General features: G+C 40.3%; 1 protein-coding gene across 10 annotated transcripts in view; it reads right to left on the reverse strand.

The window, feature by feature from the left end:
• Nucleotides 1–267: 267 nt before the first annotated feature.
• The window catches only part of LOC149192652 (uncharacterized), a 316669-nt gene continuing 290675 nt past the window's right edge, over nucleotides 268–26261 (reverse strand). For 3 of the 10 annotated variants that reach the window (XM_089406439.1, XM_089406436.1, XM_089406438.1), the window contains 2 exons: nucleotides 1100–1265; nucleotides 268–700 (listed from right to left, as the gene is read on the reverse strand). In XM_089406439.1, coding sequence (XP_089262565.1) covers nucleotides 663–700; nucleotides 1100–1265 — 204 coding nt within the window. In that variant the 3' untranslated portion in view covers nucleotides 268–662. Of the gene's footprint in view, nucleotides 701–1099; nucleotides 1266–26261 lie in introns of those variants that run through there. The other 7 variants (XR_016254896.1, XR_016254895.1, XR_016254897.1 and 4 more) reach the window with 4 other exon arrangements.

Consider the following 26261-nt stretch of genomic DNA (forward strand, 5'->3'; position numbering starts at 1 on the left):
AACTTTTTTAAGGTTCGCCAAAATTCGAACCTCAAGGTTAAAGTTCGACGAACCTTGTGACATAGTATACACCTTCCAAGATTTCAAAGGTTTCAATCGCTGCAGCAAACACAGTAGCTACCCCTTGATTATGTTTCAGAAAATAATGAGAACAGCTTTATAAACTGGGCCAACCATAAAACAGAGAGTACTAAAGCCCTTAAAGCACGAGAACAGTTTGTTAAATTTCCTTGGGTATGTTATCATTTATAAGACTTCTGCCAACTGGATTAATGTTTTCATGGCTTTAATTTTCATTGCAAAAGTCCCAAAGGACAACTCGAGACTATACAATCATGATAATAAACAAATCCAAGCCGCAAAAACTGAATATTGAAAGCTAAACAATGATCATTGCGACTGAATAGTTGAACCTTCTGACTAAAAGATTCTAACAAATTATTCACAAACAATTTAGCACCACTGAAATACAACACTTTTAACTATATCCCTAATGTAATATCTTAACTATACATAATAGAAAGTATTAACACTGATACATAAATCAAATTGACGAATCCTCTAAGCCTATTGTCTAGACAAGTAGAATGAACTACAAATATATATTTCATGGTTTCTAACGGGCCAGAAGAACCCAACATATGCTGTGTGGAAATGTAATTTTAATCATTCTTCGATCTCAATACTGATTTCCCTTTTCCTGTGTCCAGATGCCAAACAAGCAAATTTAGTCTATAAAATAAATCAATAATTTTACTTACATTTTCACAAGAGCCATTTCTGCAGTGTTTTTATGGAAGCCTGTGTGAGAATTAACTCTCCTGAAGATACGCAGAGTACCAAAATTCTCACAGAGACTTCCATAAAAAAACTGCAGAAATCAATAATTTGCTTGAAAGAATTACATTAGCTTAGTTTAAACTTTAAATGTTAAATTAGCTAGCTCATTTGCAAGTTTCCAAAAGAATATCATGTCAACAATAAATAAAAATTCTTGGTAGATGTGATGTCTTAAATTTCAAACTTGTTCTGACACCGTTATCCAATAAAAAGGTCTAATTCTGTGACATTAAACATCAGGAATAGATTGCAGTCTAACCTTTTTGAATGGATTCTTTTCCTTTTCTTTGCTTAGAGGAATCACGTGAACCTTGACCTTTAATGTAGTTACAACTTACCAAAAGGGAACGAGCAGCGTTATTGATATGTTTAAACCTGTCTGGACCAAGTAGAATACCTCCAAACCATCTTGAGACTACCACCACCTGCCAAAATTCAAAATTGATTTCTTCTTTGACAATCAAATGCTAATACACTACACTCTTTACTAACGCCCATTCATTTATCTTAACGCTACACTCTTTACTAATCCCCATTCAATTATCCTAAAGTACAAAAATCAAATTGTACAGGGATGTGAAACACACAATTTCCATAAAGGATATCCAGGAGATGGAATTTGAAGACCGGATTGAGCCAATTGGCCATCAAATACAGTGAAAAAATTCCCATGTATATTGTTTTTTTTCCTATATAATACTACCTAAGCACCCACGGGGGATTTGAACCAGTGACCAATCACAAGGAGTGCCTTAAGAGTACACCCATTCACCATCAATCCAAAGCCCCATGGGCTCCCATGTATATTGTTATAGTTTGCTAAAATATTTAATACATTTTCGAATCGTCAAAACCATTAAATCTGAAGGGTGGATTTGTTTCAAATTCCAACACTGAAATCAAATGAAGCATTTAACCCAATAAGGAAGCTTCCCTATATTAACAGCTTAAGAAATGACCTCAACTTGAGTAGGTAAAAAAAAGGTACGCTGTATAATTCATATTTTTCTTAGTGAACTAAAAAATTTAATGGTTAACATTGAAAAACCAATAAAACAATGCATTGGATGTGAAAAAAGAATGACAAAGGAATGGATGCTCGGGAAAAGCATCTCAGACACGGATGGAACAGGAAAAATAATTACTCATGTCATGGATGCTCACCTAAAATGTCATAAAACCATAAAAAGGAAGAAAACCTAAACAGTCTACGTTCATCATAAAATTTCATGAAAATCCCAGCACTATCTATACAAAATATTCTTTAACTGAAAAGGAAACTCTTAGCTATGATTACTACATATTCTCAATAGTAAACACCAGTGTTACAAACATCATGTCTGCAAAAATATCACCAAGAGTCCAGAAAAGAAAATATCCAAAATATTCATTTTTTCAATTTTTTAAACATGCGATATCAAAGTTTCAAACAAATGCATTGCCACGTAAATACAAAACTGATATATATGATGTATAACATGTCTAGTTCTACATCACATCCGAACTCCTGAGTCCTAACTCCAAAGCCTTGAAAGATCATAAAAAATTATAATAAATGTATCTCATTGTCATGAATCATCTACAATGAAATCATACAAACAGACTAGTGATTCCCTTTGCCCCTTTTACGAGTAATCTGTAAATTGTCATGGATATTCCATTGAACAATTTGTCGCAACAGATTTCATAAAATATTGAATCTAGATTCTATACTATGTAGGTTAATTTTCCTTTAGATTTCAGATTCCTTAATAGATGATTTCCTTCCTGCTTAAATAAACGAAACAGCAGCAATGCAAGAAATGGAGATAGAAAGAAAATACACATAAAGTTTGCCCTAGGAAACCCTTACGAGAGAGAACCCAGCTAGAAGGCGAGGCTGCTCTGCTCTCTTTTCTCTGGCATGGAAACATGCAAATACAGAGGAAGAGGTACTCTATGAAGATACCTGAAACCTGTGGCCTATAAGGCTGCTATAGAACTTAAACACCTTCTGTTCTGTTTTCTAAATTCCAACTCCCAGTTGCATAACTCAACTATGGAACAAAATACAATAGCACATAAAATGGAACCCCTACTCTTAGCAACCTAGAATTTAACATAGACCAAAAGCCAATTAGTGTTGACTCCCTCAACTCTCCACTACAGTTACAAGTTTGGACCTGCTAGAGCCTTCTTCAAAGTCCATGGCTAGCCTCATATGCATGATGTTAGACTGCTCATAAATTTGAGATAAGCGTGGATGCATTATCATTAAAATGATAGACAAATAAATAGTAAATACATATTTTTTACTGCTAGAATCATCTTCCAAGGTCTCTTGGACTCCCAATGAAAAATCACATTTCTTAACATAACCCTAATGGATTAGGTGTTTAAAATTCCCCCTTAATCTGAAAGGGTTTTTGTGAGTCCAAGCAGAGAGATGAGGACAACTGCCAATGGCTAAATGTACTCTCTGAATGTGGTAGTTTTGGGATTACCACAAACCCAATGGCGAGCAAAAGTCGAAGTCTTCCACTAAATGGTGGTTTAAGGTTGACTACCAACTCTGTGTTGATTTTTGGGTAGCTGTGGTTGGTATTCCCAGCTACTCCGAATCGACCCTAAAGGAAATTAAAAGGAAGAATTTTAAAATTTGAATTTTGAATTTAATTTACCTCCAAAAGGTTAGGTCGGCCCCAAAGTACAGGTCAGCCCAGCACAAGGAGACGTACCCCTTGGGCACCTCTAGACCACTAAAAATACAAACTCAGCCTCCCTCATTGGGACATCAATTCGGATCACATAAATCATCTATTTTCTATTCACACATACGAAGAAGAGAGAGTTGAAAATTCCCTACAATCCTCAAATCAAAAGATAAGTACTTCATATTTTCTTTCTTCCTAATTGTTATTACCTTTTACAGCCTCTTGTCTTTGTATCCTTTTGCTTGGTTATAAATTATAATCATTTCTTCCATGACCTCCTAATGAGGTTTGAAAGTACATCGTGAAGGCTTCCAAGGCTCTGGTAGCACATGGAAGCATCAGGAAGAATGAAGCAAAGCTTGTGGCAAGAGGATTCTCCCAGGATTGAGAATAAATTCAGCTAGAGTGATTTGTGCTCAAGAAGGAGAAATTGTACTAATGCCTAGAACCGTGCCAGATAACCAAAAGAGCTCCTAGTTTGAAGGAAGCAGGTAGGCCAACAAGTTTGAAGGATGCCATGTTGAAGGAAATTGTGCTGAGACCTAAAGGGAAGTCAGTGATGACTTCAAAGCAATGTTACCAGACTCGGAATTGGCAATAAATTGGCGAGGCAAAAGAGCGAAGAGTTTTAATCGGATCGGAAAAAAATCAGCAAAAAATCGCTGAATTCATTAAATAAAAATATACACATATCTTGAATTAAACAAAAAAAAAACATTTTTTATTAATATTCGGTAAAAGCATGTCCAAACAATGCATAATATCAATAGATGTCCAAAATATCATGAATGAATAAGTATCTCATATATGTTACAAGTCCAAAGTTCAAACTTCAAACATGATCCAAAGTACTAAGTCTTGACTCCTGAGTCCTAACCAGTGACTACATAGAACCAGAAGCATATGCTTCTAAAAGTTTACAAAAAACTGCATACTAATCAGAAAAAAATCAGTAACTAAGACTCTAAGACTCTTAAGAGTGAGAACTAGAAGCAATTCCTCCCACTCCTTCGCTTGCTTGACTCTCAAAGTTCTCCAAGTCATGAAGGCTTAAAAGAGGAGCCTCCTCTAATTGGACCCAGTCTGCCGCATTTGTAGTTTGCAAATCTATCTCTTCAAGGTCGATTGGTGAATGAGCCAAACCTATCATTATCACGAGACATTGAAATGTGAATTAAAGTTTCACTTTGAAGTTTGAAGTTTGAACTTTAAAGTACGAACTAGATTATGAAACCTTCAAATTCAAGCTCTCGAGTGTCTAGTATTTGTTTGTTGTGAAGTCGTAGATTGTAATGGACAAATACAAGGTCATTCAAGCGTTTTTGTGTCAATCAGTTGCGCTTCTTAGAATGTATTTTCTCAAACATGCTCCAGTTGCATTCACAACCTAAAGCACTGCATGCTTGGTTTAAGATTTGAATGGCAAATCTCTTCAAATCTGGCATATCACTACCAAAGTTTTGCCACCAAAGACCTAGCAAGTGGCAAGGGTTTGTGAGTAGAAGTACTAAACAGTGAAAACTTAAAAAGACAAGAAAATTTAATAAAACATTTAACATAAAAAATAAAGTTTAAACAAATTTAATGAATTGATGAATCCTTCAAGTTGGGTACCTGGTAACATCTTAGACCTTTCTCTTATAGCACTAGTATAGGCAAACAATTTAGATGACGCCCTATAATCTTGTAGTTGGGAAAAGACACGACTTTGATATTCTGGATCAGGAAAGCACCTTTCCATGCGTATCATAAGTCCTCTGCCAACCCCCCATCCTCATTAAATTTGCTCTTATCATAAAAATATTGTGGGTTTAAGAAGTACCCAGCAACATGTAAGGGGGAAGGCAATTTCCTATCCCAACGTGCATCTATAATGTCCCAAAGAGGCATATACTTGTCTCATCATTCCCATATCTTCTTTTGATGGCCTCCTTTGCGAGATCCATCGCCTCATAAATGTAACCCATAGCGGGTTTGTCACCATCAACCATCTTGAAAGTTCAAGCATTCAAATTTAAAGAAATATGAAACATTGTACATAAAAAGAAGCTTGAAATGAAATTTAAAAAATGAAAAAGTTAAAAGACTTGAAGTACCTGAGAACTCTAACAAGGGACTCCGTCACAGCGATAATCTCTTCAACATCTTTCCAGAAACCATCATTAAACACAAGTGCAACAAATTCGATGCCTTCAAGGGTCTTGGAATGTTTAGATGCCATCCACTCAGGTCCCAAGAACATCCTCTTCAGATTTGTCTTTTGCTCAACCACAGATTGCAACGATATGAAATTTGTTGCAAATCTAGTCACTGTAGGTCGAACAATTTCTTTACCTTCAGTGTATTTTCTCATCGTGTTTAGGACAATAGTGTGGTTGTATAAGTATTTGGTTATGGATTTTGCCTTCTCCACAACCTCATGTATCCAATGAAGCTTACCAATGTCCTCAAGCATTAAATCTATGCAATGGGCAACACAAGAGGTCCAAAAAATAATGGGGTGCCTAATCCTAAAAAGTCTACCAGCAGCCATATAATTAGCTGCATTATCGGTGACAATTTGTACAACATGTTCTTCTCCCACTTCTTGAACGACTTCCTCCATCATTTCACAGATAAGTTGGGCAGTCTTAACCTTGTCTGAAGCATCCACTGATTTGAGAAACATTGTGCCTGCAGGACAAGATACAAGGAAATTTATTAAAGTTCTATTCCTCTGACCTATCCATCCATCACTCATGATGGTGCACCCTGTTTCTACCCATGATGAACGAAACTCAGCTAACACAAGCATGACATCTTCAACACTCTCTAACAACAAATCTGTCCTAAGGCTCTCTGATGTAGGGGCTTTGAACCCTGGACCTACAATAGCAACTGCATCAATCATAGCTTGCCAATAAGGACTTCTGGCACTGTGGAAAGGTATCTTAGAATAGTACCAAAAGTTAGCAATGGCCTTCCTTGCCTGACTATGGATATTTTTTTTCCAACCAGTGGCATCCAAGGTAGGTTGGGAACTGGGTTTTGTGCGGGGAGCAAAAAAGGTGTTTATGTTTCCACCTCCAGTGTTGAAGGAAGGACTCATTTGGCCTTGAGTTTGACTTGGACTTGGAGGCATGTGTGGGAAACTTGGGAACAACATTGAGGATTCAATAGAGAGAGGTGACAAGGGGGTAGTGGAAGAAAAACCATCAACTCCAAGAGTTCCTATTTCACTATTTTGCTTTGCTTTCTTGGCATTATGCTGACGCAACATATCAATGGCCAAGGTTGCTTGGTGTTTGACATTATCGTCAACCTTGTTGCAAAGACCTATATCATGGCCAGGTATTTGTGCAAGGTGGAACTTGAATCTATAAATGCCTCCACTACATTTTGCTTTGCAAAATTTACAAAGGAGCTTGGGGTCTCTGGGAATCTTGTCACAATAAGCCCAAGCAAAGTCCTTCTCCCTCAACATTGTTGTTGTTTTGGACTTGTGTTTAATTTGTGGCTTCTGTTAAGATTTGGAGTCGTGGCTTCTATTTAATTTGTGGCTCCTGTGAAAGACAATAAAAAATTAAATTTAAAAATGATCCAAAAATTTAAAATATGCTAGAAATCTAAAAAATTAAATGAAGACAGATGTCAGTAAACATATAGAGACTATGCAAAAGGCGAGTGAGGATCACTGTTATGGAGCAGTATTCTAATGTACTAGGAGATAGATAGGTGTGAGGATCACTGTTATGGAGCAATATTGTTGTTTGTTTGAAACCTTTTCTAATTCTAGGAAGCACAATAAATACAGTTTAATTATATACTTACATTTCATCTATGGTTATACCAACACTCTAGGTATTCCAGATTTTTGGATGGACTAGGTTTATCATCGTTTTGTTCTTCTGGATTTCTATTGGCAGCTGGAGAGATGCTGATTAGAAATGAATTACATACTTGACAGAATACCATCCTAATATTTTTTTATGGCTTTTATCTATGTTACCAGATCCTTACCCCTTTCTCTGTAGATACAGTCAGATATGCACTAGATCTGGTTCTTTCTTGGATAAGGCTGGGATCCTTCATGAATCTATACTTGAATGGGATAGTTCATGGACTCATATGGGATCTATTTGCAGTACTACTAGGATAGACTTCCATGTCATATCACTCCCAGTCTTGTTGGAAAAGAAAGAACTCCAAAATAGTAAAATACTAAGTAAACCAATGTTCATTGTTTACTAAGTACTCTATGTATCTCCTAATAGTAACCATCATAAAGGCAAGTTAAAAGCTCAATTGGAAACAATGTGTAGCTTACTAATAACAAGTGTTTGCCTGTATCCAAAAAAGGTGGCCAAAGACAGAAATCTGAAACCCCTAAAACACTTTCTTTTATAGAATATTAAAACGGTTGAAGAATTACCCAATCCATTTACTCTAATGATTATTCTCCAATGTGTACTATTAATCATTATTGCATATAGCTATTTTATATATCAACACCCATTCGTGAGAACAAGGGCGAGCAATAAGCACCATGCCAAATACTGCTCTACCTGCGGTGTATGTCACATCAAGGTTTTTTCCTGATGTATATCACTGTATTATGTATATAGGCTAATACAATGATCCTCACAATCTGCCCGTTTCATATTTGTTTTCTCTGCCCGTCGGCTTCTCTGCGAGTCTGCAACGTCGTGGACAGTGGAATGGCTTTGCGACGTCGTGGACAGTGGAATGGCTCTGTGGCGTCGTGGATGGTGGAATGCGGCTTCAGAAGCGTCTGTCTCGGCAGCGAAGTGAACAACCCAAAAACTGGCGACAATCCAAAACCCGATAAAGCGACAATCCAAAACTCGATAAACCCTAAACCCAAAATTGGCGGGACTTGGGAAAAAAATGCGGAATAGGCCCGATCGCAAACTCATGAATCAAACTCGCGTTGACCACGAGTCAAACTCAGTCAACGCAATTTGACTCGTAGAGTTTTGACTCTGCTCGTTTCACGGGCGATCAGATTTTAACTCGCGAGTACTCGCCGATTCCTGTTACACTGCTTCAAAGAAGATCCACAAGATCAAGCACACGGTAGATGGCAATATAGAGAAGTACAAAGTGAGATCCGAGGAGACAAGGTCAAGGATCCAAGAAAGGATTCAAATTTAGGAAGAAAAGGAAGGTGCTACAATTGCAATAGGGTCAGCCACTATGCTAGAGGGTGTCCTCACAAGAAGAATTCTCCAAGGGATGACGACAAACAACCACAACAATTTCAAAGGCAATGGCAATCAAAGGAACAATAGGTTCAACAAAGGAAAGAGGAATGTTCCCGCTACTCGAAATGGAAATGGTCGACCTCCCAAAAGGACAAGAAATGTCAGGTATGATGAAAGCAGTGTTGCAAGAAACACCCCCTCCCCCCCCCCCCCCCCGGATCAAAAGCCTGAAACGCGATCTGTATGGATCTGTGGGTGCTCCACCAACCGAAACGCGTTTCAGAAATTCCGAAATGCAGTTTGGGCTGGAAAAAACGATTCCTGCTCCTTTAAGGGAATGGCCCAATCCGCGTTTGGGTCAGTGGATTGGCAGTACAAAACACCAAGGCTCCGAGTCGGATCCATACGGATCGCGACTGCTCCGCTGGGTAGCAAGACGTTTCCGCCGCGCAACCCACTAATTCGGCATTTTTTTTTTTCATTTTCATTGATTGGGATTGGGTCCAAGTTGGGTTAGGGTGAGGAGTGAAGGGATTAAAAGGCCCATTCATCTCTCATTTGCTCACTTCTATTTTATGAGAGCTTGAAAAGAGAGGAGAAAGAGAGGAGAGACTCCAGGAGAGCTTGGAGGAGTGAAGAAGGAGGAGCTAGGAGAAGGAGGAGGAGCTTGGAGGAGTAAAGGGCGTCCATCTACAAGAGCTAAAGAGGTAAGTGCAAACCCCAAACTCTCTCAGTTGTCATTGTTTTTTGTATTTTTCTCCTCCCTCTCCTACTCTTTCCCATTCTTTCCTCTTGCTCATTTAATTGCAGGTTGTCCACCACCTATATTCATATTCCAAGATGGTATTCTTTTTTCTTCTATGTATCATTCCACTTTTGGTTTTAATGATGGCAAGGGGGAGTAGGAATAGAAGGGAAGAAGAACAAGAGGATAGTGGTCCCCATATGAGTGACCCAATGTATGATGAGGAGGAAGGGTTTAAAGAGGAAGGGGATGAACCTGAAGGGAACACTGAAACACTAGAGGGGAAAGCTGCATTGACACCCTTGTAGAACTATGTGACCAAACTTGAAAGGGGAAAATCTGGTGGAACCTACAAATTTTTGTGCCCTCATGGTTGTCATAGAGGAAAACCATTTAGTGGTTCATATACCCGTGTGAGGAGGCATCTTTCTGGGGCGATGGACAGTGTTGATAAAAAGGGTGTTGGGATACAAATTTGCCTAAACATTTCAGCTGAACAAAGAAGAAAATACATCCAAATAGAGGAGGTTGCACAACAAAAAAGAAAGAAACAAAAAACTCAATCTGAATCAAGTGCAACCTCTAGATTTGGTAGCTCATCTCCTCATGGTACTTCTGCAAGCTTTGGAGGGAAAAGAACAATAGGGGATTTCTTGAATGTTATTGGGAGGGATGATGTGGATGGAAAGATAGTCTGATTTCTTTGTGCTTGCGATAAACCATTCAATCGGCTTCGCTCTCCCTATTGGAATGAAATGGTAAAGGCCATCAATAAAGCCCCAAAAGCATACAAGTCCCCCAACTATGAGAAAGCTAGAACAATGTTATTAGAAAGAGAAAAAGCAAAGGTTCAAAGAGCTTTGGCAAGTTTTACAAATGAGTGGGTGGATTGTGGGGTATCCATTGTATCAGATGGGTGGACAACTATGAAACCGGATTCGTTTAAAAGGGTCGACGTCTCTCGAATCCATCGAATCCGACACAATTCGTGCCAATTCGTGTCCAAATCAGGACACGTCATGTCCGATTGGGACACAATCGAATCCGGATCGTGTCCCAATCGGGACATGACGTGTCCCGATTTCTAGACACGAATCCGGAAAAGGTCACCTGCGCGGCATTAAAAAGGCGAATTTGTTGTTGTTTTGTTTCACTTTCACTTCTCTATTTTGTTGTGGGTTTGTTGTGAGTGTTTTGGAGCAAGGTGCAAAGGTATGGAAGCGTTTTCAAGGAGATTCAAGCAACAGATAAGTGCATTTCCTCTCTATTTTTTTTGAATTTTTATTATAGCAATTTTCATATGCATTTCTTTTACAAAGTTTTGCATTTTTGGTTTTTTTTACAGTATTCATGGCTCAATCAAGGGCAGTAGGGAAGGGGAAGAATGTCCCCATTGGAGATGCCCCTCCTCTCCCAATTTCATCAGAGTTTGCTACAAGTATTCCCTCTATTGCAAGTGATGTTGAGGGAAGACTTCCTCCCCAATGTAATATTAAGAAATATCCCTTGAGAAAATATGTCACAAGAGAGCAAAGGCCAAGCAGCAAGGTGAAGGGAGGAGGCAATGTGAATTGGAGATGCACCTTTTGCCACAATACCTTCACGAGCACATATTTCCATGTGAAAGGCCATTTGTTGGCTTTACCAGGTTGTGGAGTTGGAGCTTGTACAAAAGTGTCTTTACAAAAGAGGAAAGAAATGGAAAGAGAGTCCAATGTTGGTATGGCAAATGTGGCTGCAAAACATAAAAAAACCAAGAATGGTGACCCCCTTCCATTTTTGAGGAAAGGCAACAACAAATTCCCATTTGAGAGTTCTCGTGGGGGACAAGCAGCAAAAAGAAAGGCAATTTCACTTGGTCAAATGGACAAGATTTTTCAAAAAGAGAAACGGGAAGAGCTTGATCTCACCATTGCCTTTTTTCTATCAAAACTTCATATCCTTTAATGATGCATGCTCACCTCTATTTATTGAGATGTGCTGAGCTCTAACTCAAGGGACTCCATCAGGGTATGTGCCTCTTGGTTCAAAGAAGCTTAGAACCACATTGTTGACGAAGGCAAAAATAGAGGTGCAAAAAATGCTTGAGCCTATTAATGCATCATGGCCAACATCTCGGGTCAACATTGTTTCTGATGGATGAACAGATCCAGCACGGCACCCACTCATCAACTTCATGGTGTCTTCCTTGAATGGTCCAATTTTCTTGAAAGCAGTGGATGCACTTGGAGAATACAAGAATGCACAATATATGGGTGAGTTGTTTATTAAAGTTATTGAAGATGTAGGTGTTGATTCTTGTGTTCAAATCATTACAGATAATGCACCTATTTGCAAGGTTGCTGGCATGATTGTGAAAACTAAATATCCACAAGTGTTTTGGAAACCTTGCATTGTCCATTCATTGAACTTAGCATTGAAATCCATTGCTTCTGATGTGCTTTGGATTGGTAACATTATTGAGGATGCATGACATATTCGTAACTTTGTACAAAATCATACAAATGCCCTTACTATCTACAAGGACTACAGCAATCTATCATTGTTGAAGATTGCGGATACATGGTTTGCCTCTTCATTCATCATGTTGAAGAGGTTAAGGGAGGTCAAAAATGCTCTTGGGGCCATGGTTATTTAAGTGTTTTGGTCTTTTTGGAGAAAGACAGATAAAGTAGCCTCTAAAAGAGTGAAGGACACAGTGCTAGATGATGCTTGGTGGGAGAGGGTAGATCTACTTATTCAGATCATGGACCCTATCATTTCTTTGCTTCGATTTGCAGATACAGACCAACCCATCCTAGGAGAGGTTTATGAGGGTTGGGATTCCATGATTGAGTCTGTGAGAAGCATTATTTTACAGAGTGAGTGCCCCGAGTATGAGACATCACCAGAGGCCTTCTTCATCGCTATACAAGATATTATTGTCAGTAGATGGGACAAGAATTGCACAACTTTACATTGTTTGGCTCACTCATTGAACCCAAAATACTACAGCCATGAGTGGCTGAATGGTGGACCTTCCCGCAAATTCCCTCCTCACATGGATGGTGAAATCTCACAGGGGAGGAAAGATGCATTCACACAGGTTTTTCAGGATAGAGCATTGCTCGATGAGGTGGAGGATACCTTTGCAGAGTTTTCCACTGGCACTGGTTGAATTGCAAGATATGATCTGATTAGAGACAAGGGGGCTAAGAAGCCCTATTCTTGGTGTGCAAATCATGGGGCAACAAGCCCTCCTCTATAGCAGTTAGCCATGAGGCTCCTCTCTCAGGTGACTTCATCCTCTTGTTGCAAGAAGAATTGGAGCACATATGGGAATTTGTAGTCTTAAGAAGAGCAGGCTTGAGCAATCTAGGGCAGAAACAATTGTGTATGTGCACACCAACCTTCATCTTATTTACAGGCAGAGGGAAGAGTAGTTGAAGGGAAAGACAAAGATCTGGGATGTCTTTCCTGATGATATGGGTCTAGACAGTAGTGTTGAGTTGGCATTGCCCAACACGGATCTCAATGATCTAGTGCTAGAGCCTCTCAGATTTGATGATGGTGATACTGTAGAGGGGTCATCGTCCACACCAGCGGATGCAGAGATGACCTTGGATACAGGGGAGGAGCATGCAGTAGAGGAGAGTAGTGGTGACCATGATGATCAGGACAATAATGTTGATTTTGATGATGACTATGAGGATTGATGACTCATGAGTCATGAGCTACCTACTGCCTTGAGGCTTGTATACTTGTAGTTGTTTTGTATTTTTTATTTCTATTTGCCATTGGCATTGCAATACCTATGTAACACATTTTGATTTTGATGCCTTAATGAGAAAACTACAGTTGTCAGTGTCTTTATCTTACTATTTTGTCTTTCTCCTATTGGATCATTGATGAATTGAATATGTATTATGAATTTATCATTTATCATTTATGTGACATGTCACAAATTACAATTGTATTTGAATTTTGTATGTATTATGCATAATGTTCCTTTGTAAACAGTAAATCTTACATCTAGATGAAGATCTATGTTTGAAATCAATGAATTTGTATCATGAATGAGAATTTGTGTAAGAAATATCTAATTTTTAATATATATATATATATATATATATATATATATATATATATCCAGACATGCCCTGTTCCGGGGGGTCAACATGTTTGTATCCGACACTCGAATCCTCGTATCCGTCGAATCCCGAATCCACGTGTCAGGTGACTTAGGTGGACAAATATTAGAAACCAACATTTGATAAATGTTCTTGGTGTTTCTGCTAGCGGTGCAGTATTTATTACATGTCATGACTCCTCCATCAGTGCATCTTCCCAAAACATTGCATATCTCCTATTGTAATCAATCAGAGATGTTGGTCCGAATAATGTGGTTCAAGTGATCACAGATAATGCAGCAAATTGTAAGGCAGTAGGAAAAGTTATTGAGCGTACTCATCCACACATCTTTTTGTCTCGATGTCTGGTGCACACATTGAACCTTTTGATGCATGATATTGTGAAGGATAAAGAATGTAGGTGCATTAATGAGCTTTACAGGAGAGGAAAGCAACTCATTAAATTTATCACAGGTCATACAAGGGTAAACTACTTCTATGGCACTTACTCCAAGTTGCAGTTGCTTAAACTTGCAAAAACAGGATCTGCAAGTTATTACCTCACCTTTAGGCAGCTAGTGAAGGTGAGACAAGCTTTAACTAATATGGTGACCTCTGAATCATGGGAGGAAATTAACACTGATAGAGATGGTGCTAATGTAGCCAAGGACAATATTCTTGACTTGTACTTTTGGTCACAAGTTAAATATGTTTTGCAAATCACCAAACCAATTTATTACATGATCAAGTTTGCAGATTCAGATCGACCAATAATTGGGGAGGTGTATGAGCAAATGGATAGCATGTTGGGGTAGACTAAAGACATTGTTGAGCCTAGAGATATCAACTTGTACAAATATAGCCGTGCAGAAGTGGAAAACTGATTGGAAATGCTAAATGTTCCACTGCATGCATTAGCATATGTTTTGACACCTAAATACTATCATCCATCATGGCTTTCAACACCAACACCTGGGGGGAGTAGGAGAAAACCTATTATTTTTAGGTATGTTCTATGCTAGAGCAATTTATTTCAATTTTCATAGTTAGCTCAATATCGTTTCCAGACTAGCAATCACATCAGCATTAAAGTAAACTGCAAATAAAACATAAATATAAATCGCAGAAGACAAACCAACAGAAGAGGACACAAGATGTGGCGCTAGCCAAGGACAAACCCCAATGTGAGGAAACCCTTCATCAATTCTTCTTATATGATCTTCAATAGTTCAGCAGAGAGAGAGAGAGATAGTACATTTACAACAGAAGTCAACACTTTGACTTATCTAGATAAGAGCATAGATCATCTCTAAGAAGATGATACATGAGATCAGTTGAAGACATGTTGCTTCAACTGATTCTCCAAGGTGACTCCTTCACCTATCATTGTGCTGCATCTCGTCATCATGCTGCACCTCACCGTGTTGCACCATGTTGCACCCATCATCACTATGTTGCATCTCATCATGCTTCATCAATCATGACTGTACCCATCATTGTACTGCATCATGTGCCATCGCTGCACCGTGTTGCCATATTGTCCTATGTGCTTGCTTGTTGTACCTTGCATGCTTGTTGTCCCATCATCTTGCAGTTGTCCCTTTGATCATTGCAGCATTATATCATTGTTGTCCCATCATCTTACAGTTGTCCCTTGAATATTGCAGCACTATATCATTGTTGTCCCAACATCTTACAGTTGTCCCTTGAATATTGCAGCACTATATCATTGTTGTCCCAAAAACAAGCTACTGCTCCAGCAATTAACTCGGCCTCCATTGAGGAACTCAGGCCTCCTCCATGCTGTCTTAGAGCCTCCCTCTCTTGCTGCGGTTAGGGCAATCCATAGACTGCGTTAAGGTTCTAGGGCATCCATTTAGGGTAGAGACCCTTTTCTAGGCTGCGTTGAGGGCTTACATTGCTGCCCTTCTTGACTGTGTATACTTCTCCATAGGACAGCGTTAGGGCTTTCTCCATTAGGGCAGCGTTGTCTCTTAGGATCTCTCCTCCCACCAAAACCCAAAGACAAGTGGAGAGGAAGAGATCACAAGAAGTGTGTGTACAAATGACTTGCAAGCCACCTCTTTTTATACTAAAACGTTGAGCACAAGTGGGGTTTATTTGGTTGCTGGCCGACCTTGACGAATTGTCTTATAACACAAATAAATTCATAACTCCATGAATACTTATCGGAATCGGATGATCTTTAGATCAATCCTACACCTCTCGATGAGGGATCCAAGAAAAATATCAACTGCCATTAATAAGATGACCCACATGGAGTTTGGCCCTAGTTGCCAATTTTAACACTCCCTCTCAACTAGGGAGAACTCCATCCACTGATCCATCTATCCGACTGTACTATCTCTGCCATCAATGCCTTGCATTGCTCAGCTCTGCTTTGCTCTACTGAGCTCTGATCTGCTCTGTTGAACCATGAAGAAGAAGAATTGATCGAGAATGTCTCATATCATTCTCTACTAACCCGAAGTCAGTTTCATATGAGGAGAGTGTGTCATACCACTCTTACTGACCCAAAGTCAGTTTCATTGATCCTAGATCAATATCACAAGAGAGTGTCTCAAACCACTCATATTGATCCCAGATCAATGGAGGTCATCCTAGCATAGGGAGTACGGTAGATACAATGATGCATCCATCGATAGTACTACCCCATTTCCCTACTCATTGATCAGATGAGAGGTACTTCCCATGAGTCCCAGACTGCATGGGTAGGATGCCTCAACAGGAGAACTAATCATCTTGTACACAGGAGAACTAATCATCCTATCCCACAATCACCACGGGAGAACTAATCATCCTAGCCCATAGGAGAACTAATCATCATATCCCACAGTCGCCACGGGGTGTCACAGGGAAAGGTTGAACCTTTCACCCTGTACATAGCGCACCACCAGGGGAGGGTGAGTTGACCTGTGGTCGCATGTCGCTCCAAGAAGTACCCCGCGCCCCCCTGGAGCTCCCAAAGCTCAATGTATGCATCATACTCTACCCTCATAAGAGGGTCTCTGAATGACACCAAGTCGTTCTCGGAAAGTCAAGAATTTGACCTTTCCCAGGGGCTTCGTCAAAATGTCTACAACCTGTACATCAGTCTCAAAGCAATGGAGCCTCCTCGCTCATCGACTTACCATATCCCAGATACGGTAGTATCGGATGTCTATCTACTGGAGCAATCATCGAACACAGAATTCCTCAACAATCGAATCCCCCCCTATTTGTCACAGAGAATCACAGTGATATTCATCATGTGTACAAACAGTTCACTGAAGAGCTTCCACAACCAAGCAGCTTCACACTAGATCATACTCGTAGCTATGTATTCGGTCTCGGTGGTGCTTATTGTAACCGACTTCCACTTCCTGCTCATCCATGATATCGAAGCGGAATCCAAAGAGAACCAGCACTGAGAAGTGCTCTAGTGGTGATCCTCCACACTGCCTGCCAAGTCAGCATTCGAATAATCATGCAACTTCATATTTCCGGCAGTGTATCTCAATCCATGAGATATCTCAGAAGATTCTTGGCACCAATCCAGTGAGGCTCAACCAAATATTAGCTCACCATGATAACTGCAAAACATATATCCGGACGGAAGTTCACCAAGAAAATCAATGCAAATGAGTTTATGAAACTCAAAGGCATTTCCCAAATTTGGTTCGACATCATCACCATATAACTTCTGAAAGTTAAGATCCTCAAGGTAGTCACAGGCTTGCAGTCTACCATTCCACATCCGGAATCCAACTCCCTCTTACTTCTGCGAGTGAGAGGGTCTGCACCTATCAGAAATAGATCATTCTTAGAAGATGATCGTATGAGAGGTCTATCATCCACAACCTTCAAACAATGGTTTGGATCAGCTTCACTCTTAGTGAATCTCAGCTTCATCTGACAGCTATCAATCCTCTCATATCAAACACAGGTTGATTTGCTTCAAGCCATAGAGGGCTTTCTTCCACCTTTATACATGAGATTCCAAATCATGAATCTCAAACTCCTCGGGTTGTTCCAAACCTGTGGACCTGCTACATGAGGGGAATGGCCCCTTGTAGGATTTTCCTTCGGTACATCTCAGACATGTACCTTCATGCTCTTCTTGAATTCAGGCATCCCTGTCACCATCTGCCTCACATCGGGGAGGGCCCCACAAGTAGACCTCCGGTGTTATAGATGAGATCTGTCAATTGACATGGTCCCTAATGGACCATCCTGCAACTTGATACAAATTGCCAACCTTGAACCCATGAGTAAAAGCATCTTTGAAAATTCTATTTTCAAACACGTACCTTTCCATCGATGAATGCCACCCTGAAACCTTTGACTTGCATTGCCGAAATGGACACTAGGTTCTTCTTGTGATCAGGTACATAAAAGAGATTTTGTAAATGAATCGAGTTACCCTCATTCAATTGAGGGGTAACATTTCCTACACCCTTTCCGGGATAAGTGGCATCGACTCCAAGTATAATTCCACGGTTGTTTCCATCTCTACCAAATTTGAGAGAGCACCCTTCTATCCGATGAGGTGCCTTGAAGCACTACAATCAATAAGCCAGATTCCCAAAGAGTCTAAACGAGAGGGCCAATACAAGATAATGCTTCTTTATCTTATCAAAAACAACATTTGATTCTTCATACCTAGGGTTCCTTGCTTTATCTGAAGAGTCGGTCGTTTCCTTGATGACTTGCATTACCTATCATTCCTCTGATCATTGAAGATGTCCCTGGAATGATTGTTATCATCATCAAGTGATGTGTCCCTACCTCGGACACTCCTTCGCACAATGGCCAAACTTATTACAACCAAGGCATATGCCTTTCCTTAGATCCGGACTTCCCTTTGAAGTGATCTTTAGGTAGGCCATCAGAAACTTCCGCTGCGCCATTTTGATAATATTCTCTGCTTCGACTTCACCCTTGGTGAATTAGAAGAGGGATGACGAATCTACTGATCCTTTTGTCCTTTTCCAACTATCTTTGGTGATTGCTCTTTCACTCTTGCTTGGGATTTGTCTTCACCTCAGCTTTGATACCATGTTATTTTTAGGTATGTTCTATGCTAGAGCAATTTATTTCAATTTTCACAGTTAGCTCCATAACGTTTCCAGATTAGCAATCACATCAGCATTAAAGTAAACTGCAGATAAAACATAAATATAAATCGCAGAAGACAAGCCAAGACAAGAGGACACAAGATGTGGCGCTAGCCAGGGACAAAACCCAATGTGGGGAACCCTTTGTCAATTTTACTTATATGATCTTCAATAGTTCAGCAAAGAGAGAGAGAGATAGATAGCACATTTACAATAAAAGTCAACACTTTGACTTATCTATATAAGAGCATAGATCATCTCTAAGAAGATGATACATGAGATCAATTGAAGAGATGCTGCTTCAACTGAAGCTCCAAGGTGACTCCTTCACCTATCATTGTGTTGCATCTCGTCATCATGCTGCACCTCACCGTGCTGCACCATGTTGCATCCATCACCACTATCTTGCATCTCATCACGCTTCATCAATCATGACTGTACCCATCATTGTATTGCATCATGTGCCATTGCTGCACCATGTTGCCATACTGTCCTATGTGCTTGCTTGTTGTACCTTGCATGCTTGCTATCCCTTGCATGCTTGCTGTACTATTGCTTGCTTCGTGTACTTGCTACACCAAGTACCATACTGTTGTCCCATTATTGTTTTGTCTCATCATATGGTTGTCCCAACATCTTACAGTTGTCCCTTTGATCATTGCAGCATTATATCAATGTTATCCCAGCATCTTGCAGTTATCCCTTGAATATTGCAGCACTATATCATTGTTGTCCCATCATCTTGCAGCGGTCCCTTGAATATTGCATCACTATATCATTGTTGTCCCATCTTCTTGCAGTTGTCCCTTTGATCATTGCAGCATTACATCATTGTTGTCCCATCATCTTGCAGTTGTCCCTTGAATATTGCAGCACTATATCATTGGTGTCCCATCATCTTGCAGTTGTCTCTTGAATATTGCAGCACTATATCATTGTTGTCCCATCATCTTGCAGATGTCACTTTGATCATTGCAGCATTATATCATTGTTGTCCCTTGAATATTGCAGCACTATATCATTGTTGTCCCAACATCTTATAGTTGTCCCTTGAATATTGCAGCACTATATCATTGTTGTCCCAAAAACAAGCTATTGCTCTAGCAATTAACTCGGTCTCCATTGAGGAACTCGGGCCTCCTCCATGTTGTCTTAGAGCCTGTTAGAGTCGGTCCTTACAGCCCTCCGTCAGAGATCTTTTTGCTTTTGCATATCATTTTTAGGTGTCTCGCTTGTTCCACTTTGTTGCATTCCGCTAGGGGCATGCCATTGACTGACGAGGGGGTCTGGTTGTTTTGTGTTTCCTCATGTTTGTCCCTGCAAGGTTAGTGAAAAAACAAATTTTCTAAAAAATCACTGAAGTCCATAATCATGCATTCATTGTCATAAAAGTGTCCTAGAGTCTAGGGTTGTTAGTCCTTTGCATATACATGAAACAAGCCTGCAGGCCATGAGGTTGATTTCAAAAGACTCTTATTTAATATATTTTTTCATAGAGCATTTTAAAACATTTTTAGTTTAACTAAAAATTGTTATTGTAAATAACTGTACTTATGTCATTTCAAAGGTTTCAGAGCAAGTCTCTGATCTTCTCCAAAGCCAAATGCCAGATCCCTGCAAAAATCAACAAAAATGATCAGTCCAAACCTCAGAAAAGCATGAGAAAATCAAAAAGCAGTGTTGTATTTAAAGATCAAAAGTGAAAAGTGCCAAACCTTACAAAGTGGGTTTTTGAAATCAATTTAAATCAAATGAGATATTTTGTTTACTTATAAAAAGGGAAAACAAGTCCATTTGCACACAAATTCCCAAAGCAACATCGTGTCTAAGCGTTTGAAGGCCAAAACCGCGAGTTGCATACCTGTGGACAGTGTTGGAGGGTGCGCTACGCGTTGGAGGTGTGCGCTACGCACCGGGCAGTGCGCTACGCATTGGGTTAGCGTGGCCAGTGTAAAAATACACGGGCGCTACGCATCAGGCTGTGCGCTACGCACTCAGTTCAGTGCGCTATTTGTTTATATTCATGCACAAAATCGTGTTTATATTCATGCGCCCAGATCGTGTTCTATGACCGATTCAATCAATTTGATATTGTTTATAGTGTGTTTGAAGAGAGGTGTGATGTGTTGAGTGTAAAAAACAAATGAAACCCTAGGCCTCACCAAAATCTTCCTTAAGGGTGTTTATGGATGATTGGTGAAGATTTTTCTGCTCTCCCTTGGCGAAACATAGCCTCATACCCATTTGTAAGCTTTGAGCCAACAACACTTCATATTTTGGTCCATTTGTCAAACTGTCCTTATGACTATTTTATGCCCAATACACTAAAACAGAATGTTCATTATGGCATAAGTCTTATGATGTTTCGGTTAGCTTTTGAGCATGTATTGAAATTGTGATTTCACCACAGCTACAACATATATCCTACATATTGCAGACCTCCTATATATTGCAGTCATTGTGTTTTCAAAGCCATGTTAGACACAGATTCAGTTTATGAGCAGGAGAATGACAGTGATTCCACAACAGAGGGTAATGTGCCTCGGAGGTCTCGCAGAGGTGGCAAAGGTGGAAAGCATCTCAGAGAAGAGCCCACTTCTTTAGCTCAATTGCAGGCTTGCCCGCTTGCAATGGATTGTTTTCGCCACCAGTCATGTTATCACTATTGTGAGCTAATTTCACAAATTCACCATCATCGTGAATTAGCTCGCTTGTTTGTTCTACATTTACATGATGGCCATGTAAACCTTGCTGGAGTTAATTTCATTCTGTCACCAGAGACTATTGCAGAGGCCACCAGGATACCAAATATTGGAGAGCAATGGAATAAACGTCAGCAACTAGAGAAATCCTATTATGAGCCATACATCAAACCTGGGTATATGAGGCACTTGAGTAGAGTTTTTCCTTTCCAGTACCTGAATGATCAGTTTGCACCTTTGATGAAGCTCATCATTCGGTACTTCAGTTGTGAGGGCAGATTCTCCCGTCTTTATGCGTACCATGTCCGTTTGTTGATGCATTTTACAAGGGTACGTCTGATGAACATTCCATACTTCATGTTTCGCAACATAGAGAGGATGGTTGTATTAGTACAAAGGAAGACCCCTGCACAGCAGCACAGGAGTATTTATCATTATGCGCTGATCAAGATCATAGTGGTTCATCAGTTGGCACAGCAGGGCATTACTTGGGAGGATTTCATTTCTCGCAACTTTTTCACAATGCCACAGCCACCTCCCGAGATAGTTCATGATGAGGGAGGGCCTTCACATCAGTTTGACATTCCTGAGACCGAGCATGTCAGCGCTCCAGCATGTGTGACATATCAACGAGGCCACAGGGCCTTATTTGCAGCTACACGGCGAGTATTATCTCCACAGAGTGTGGAAGGGTCTCACCTTCTTCTTCAGTACAGGTACAAGTTCAGGACAGAGGCAAGGAACCAATTTACGAGGAGGGCCATTCAGATGATCATGATATTGATGTTGCATTGAGTGATGTGGATAGGAGCTCTCCTAGCTCGAAACAAAAGACCGAGATTGATAGATTGAATGAGAAGTTACTGAAGGCAGAATGTCGGATCAAATACTTGGAGCAGCGCAATAAATAGTTAGAGGACGAGCACACACTTATAGAGCTGCAACGAATCCGTGAAGACTGAAGGTTGGCCCGTAAAAGACAGGGTGATTTGACACCTGTTGCGCGGCAATTTTTGCTTGAGAAAGTCAATCGACATTTGGAGGAGTTGTTGGCGAAGGCCAATAGAGACAAAGACTTGCTTCGTCACATGAAGAATCATTATTGGGCTCGCATGCATGTTTGCAAGGCAAAAATGAAGATTTTGCAAAGGAGGTTGAGCAAAGCACTAAAATAGCGAAAGAGGCTAGATCCACTTTGAGTTTTGGCCGAGGCTTCGCTAGCTGAGCATGACACATGATGGAGGGTCTTCGCTACAAATTTGGGCAAATTCGGAGAAAATTTTGTCATTTTGAAATTTTTGGTCTCAAAAACAGTTTTTTCCGCTCAATGGGTAGCGAGCCCGCGCGCTCGCTTTTGATTAGGGCACTTGCTGGAGAAAAACCTTATATTTTTGGGTTTGTCATGATGAAATATACATGCTCAGTTATTGCCAAGGCATTTCATCAAATTTTGGATGATTAAAAGGCCTAAAAACACCATGAAAACCACCTTGCTACCACCTTTTGCAACAGCAGGAAGTACTTCTGGGAGAATGCAGTTTTGGAGGGGCAAATGAGCTCCAAATTGGAAAATTCCACTTGGGTTGGAAAGTAGACATCCAGGGCTTTCCAACGAGCTATCATGAGCTCAATTTGGATGTCAGGAAGTGCCCCAAAAACAGGCTGAAAGGTGCGCTACGCATTGGGATCAGGGCGCTACGCATTGGGGTTTTTGGTCCAGTTTTCATCCTCCAGCTCAGGAATTCGGCCAGTTTTCACCAGTTTTACTTCTTGATGTGATTTTTGACCCACCATGATGTAAATTGATGTATGTAAGGTAACATGGCACCTATCTACCTTCTTCTAGATGATTCATTCACAAATTAGCAAACAATTAATGTAATGAATCAGTTTCCTTCTTTTTAGAAGCAGGTTGTTTTGGTCACCTAGATTCCTGCTCCATGTTTAGAATTTGTTGAAACTGCTCTTAGAAGGAGGAGCTCGACCCCTAGAGGGTAGGGAATGAGGTTAGCTTGATCTATATATGTAAATTTTCATTCAGTAGCACAGGTTGGACTCTTGGGAAGATTTTGGACACTATTGTACATATTTTTCATATTTTGGCTAAGGGAAGATCAGAGATTTTGCAGCACCTGTTGGGATCCTTGTGGCTTTGTGTGTTGATGGTGTGTTTCTTTCTGTAATTGTAAGTTGTTAATGTGTATCATTTTCCTTCTTTCATCTTCTGCAATTGAACAAATGAAGTGTTAAGGTAGAATCCATAGATTGTTATGCTCTGCCTTTAAGTTTGTTTGATTTTCCATGTTTTCATCAATTTGAAGAGGATCCATATTCTCTTTTGCCCTCTTCAACTCCTTGTCATTCTGATCCGTCCATACACCTGATCAAAGGCATCAAGACTATTGCCTACCTCGCCCCAACTTGATCTCTGCAAAAATCTGACCTCAATCTCCGCACCCAAAATTGGTTTTCCCATTTCTCCAACAAAAACTCAAAAATCTAAAACAAACCTTCCTATCTCTTTACTAGCCTAAAATCAATATTAAATTTGAGTCATCTCAGCCCCTTTGAAGACCTTTTGCCGAGATAGACCCGGAGAGAGCCCTCTCCTGTCCTCGTAGGGCTAGCTACGAGGCTGAGCTTGGTTTGATGTGGCCTCGAGTTTTGCCTTCCTCAGCCTGAGGCGGATTTGAGCGCTAACATAGTGGCGACCATACTGGGGAAGATGGTTCGTTGTTGATGTGACATTCGACTTGTAGATTGTCTTGCTCCAGTACATGAAATCAAGTTGCAGATCTGATGCTGATGGTGGACAGTAGTCAGACACATATGCAGGCTGAAACATTCACCTGGCGACTCCAACTCGATCCAGACATTCCAGTGCTCGCTGATCCATTTATGCAATGGTAGGGTATGTGGCAAACCCTGCACTTTGTGAAGCTGTAAAAGAAGTAAGAAATCAGTTAGCAGATTTTGAAATTAATGAAGATTTTTTCAGTGCCTTGCTTCAATGTTTGAAATCTCCAAAGTTCCCTCTTGAAGCTAAAACTGGTTTCTGCCAGTTAATTGTTGAAAAACTTGAGAAGGAGATTCAGTATTTGAATGAGCAGATTCAGTCATATGATTTCCGAGATCCCAACAAGTTCTTGGAAACTCTTCCTCCTTCGAAACAAGAAATAATAGAGTTGCCTACAGATGTTTGCATTGACAGTGTGCAGCTGGAAATATGTATTGCAGAGTTGGGGCAGCAAACGGAGTCTGGCTTTCGCGATCCTATTGCGATGTACATGGAAATGTTTTTCAGTTTGATTGATAGATCAGGCTGTCTTTTACGTGACCAGGCTCATTACGTGCATGAAGGGCTGCCAGCAATTACATCTGTGTCCTGGTGGAAGCATTCTCAACCGGCATCATTCTCAGGTTTACTTGAATGGTTGATCTGGCATTTCAGTATTACCTGATCTATTGTTTTTTCAGCAAAGTAGGGTAGATTTTGTACATAAATAAGCAGCTAAAAGGCAGCATTTCGCTCTAGTTTCATTACAGTTTAGTTTGAAGTTTGCCGAGTTAGTTTTTTAAGCATTTCAGTCAAGTTGAAATAATGACTCCATCGCCCAATGGACGGAGGCACTGTCTGCTCTCCCAAAGCTCTGCGGTTCTTGGCACCTCCAAGAATCGGCAGCTGCCATCCCCATTGGAGCCAATGTTAGACTCCGTCTTGCCAGTCTGTTGTCTTGGAAAAGAGGAGTGCAACAAAATGTGCTTTAGAAGTTGTCTTGAAGATGATACAGAAAGAGACTCTGGTCAAGTAGGGAAGGTTAAAAAATATTTGAATAGTGAATTCAAGTTAAAGAATACTATCACTGCTGCCGTGCATGACCCAACTATACCTCAATGGGTACACATGGTTTGTGGGCTGTGGATGCCTGGAACGAGGTGCTTAAATGTTAGTACCATGGGTATATTTGATGTCTCTGGAGCTGTTCTTCCTAGAAGGAAACTGGTTTGCTCTATATGCAACCGGCCTGGTGGTTTGTGTATCCAGTGTAGAGTTGTGAAATGCTCTGTCTCTTTTCATCCCTGGTGTGCACATCAAAAGGGCTTGTTGCAAAGTGAGATTGAGGGTGATGATGGTGACAGAGTAGGATTTTATGGTCGATGTATGCATCACGGGAAATATGAAAACAAATATTCTGAGATAGTTCAATCTGGCAATACCTTGCCTGCGAACCTTCGGTTGGAAACTGAGAAAGGAACTTGTGCTCGCACAGAGGGTTACAAGGGTCGTAAAAGCTGGGAAGAATACAGAGCTGAACTTCGAAGGAAATCCGAGACAAACAGCACGAAGGTTGTATCACAGGAACAAATAAATGTATGGCTTCACATTAATGAGCGCAAATCATGCACAAGGGGTCTTATCAAGCCTCTAAATGTAGACAACAAGACTGATTACAGAAGGGAGTACCTTCGCTTCAAACAAGAGCAAGGCTGGAAACGTTTGATGGTATACAAATCAGGCATCCATGCACTTGGGTTATATACTGCCGAGTTCGTTTCAAAGGGTGAAATGGTGGTAGAGTATGTTGGTGAGATAGTGGGACTCCGTGTGGCAGACAAACAGGAAGCAGAGCATTATTGATGCTACTCGAAAAGGTGGCATTGCTCGCTTTGTAAATCATTCATGCTCACCTATTTGTGTAGCGAAGGTGATCTCTGTGAAAACTCAGAAAAAGGTAGTTTTCTTTGCGGTAAGAGATATAAATGCTGGCGAGGAGATTACGTATGATTATCATTTCAACCATGAGGACGATGGGAAGAAAATCCCTTGTTTCTGTAACTCAAGAACTTGTA

This window comes from Pinus tabuliformis, chromosome 2_2 (genome assembly GCF_031772625.1).
Source record: "Pinus tabuliformis cultivar Carrire ecotype Pingquan chromosome 2_2, CPIR1, whole genome shotgun sequence".
In the NCBI taxonomy this organism is placed as follows: Eukaryota; Viridiplantae; Streptophyta; class Pinopsida; order Pinales; family Pinaceae; genus Pinus; species Pinus tabuliformis.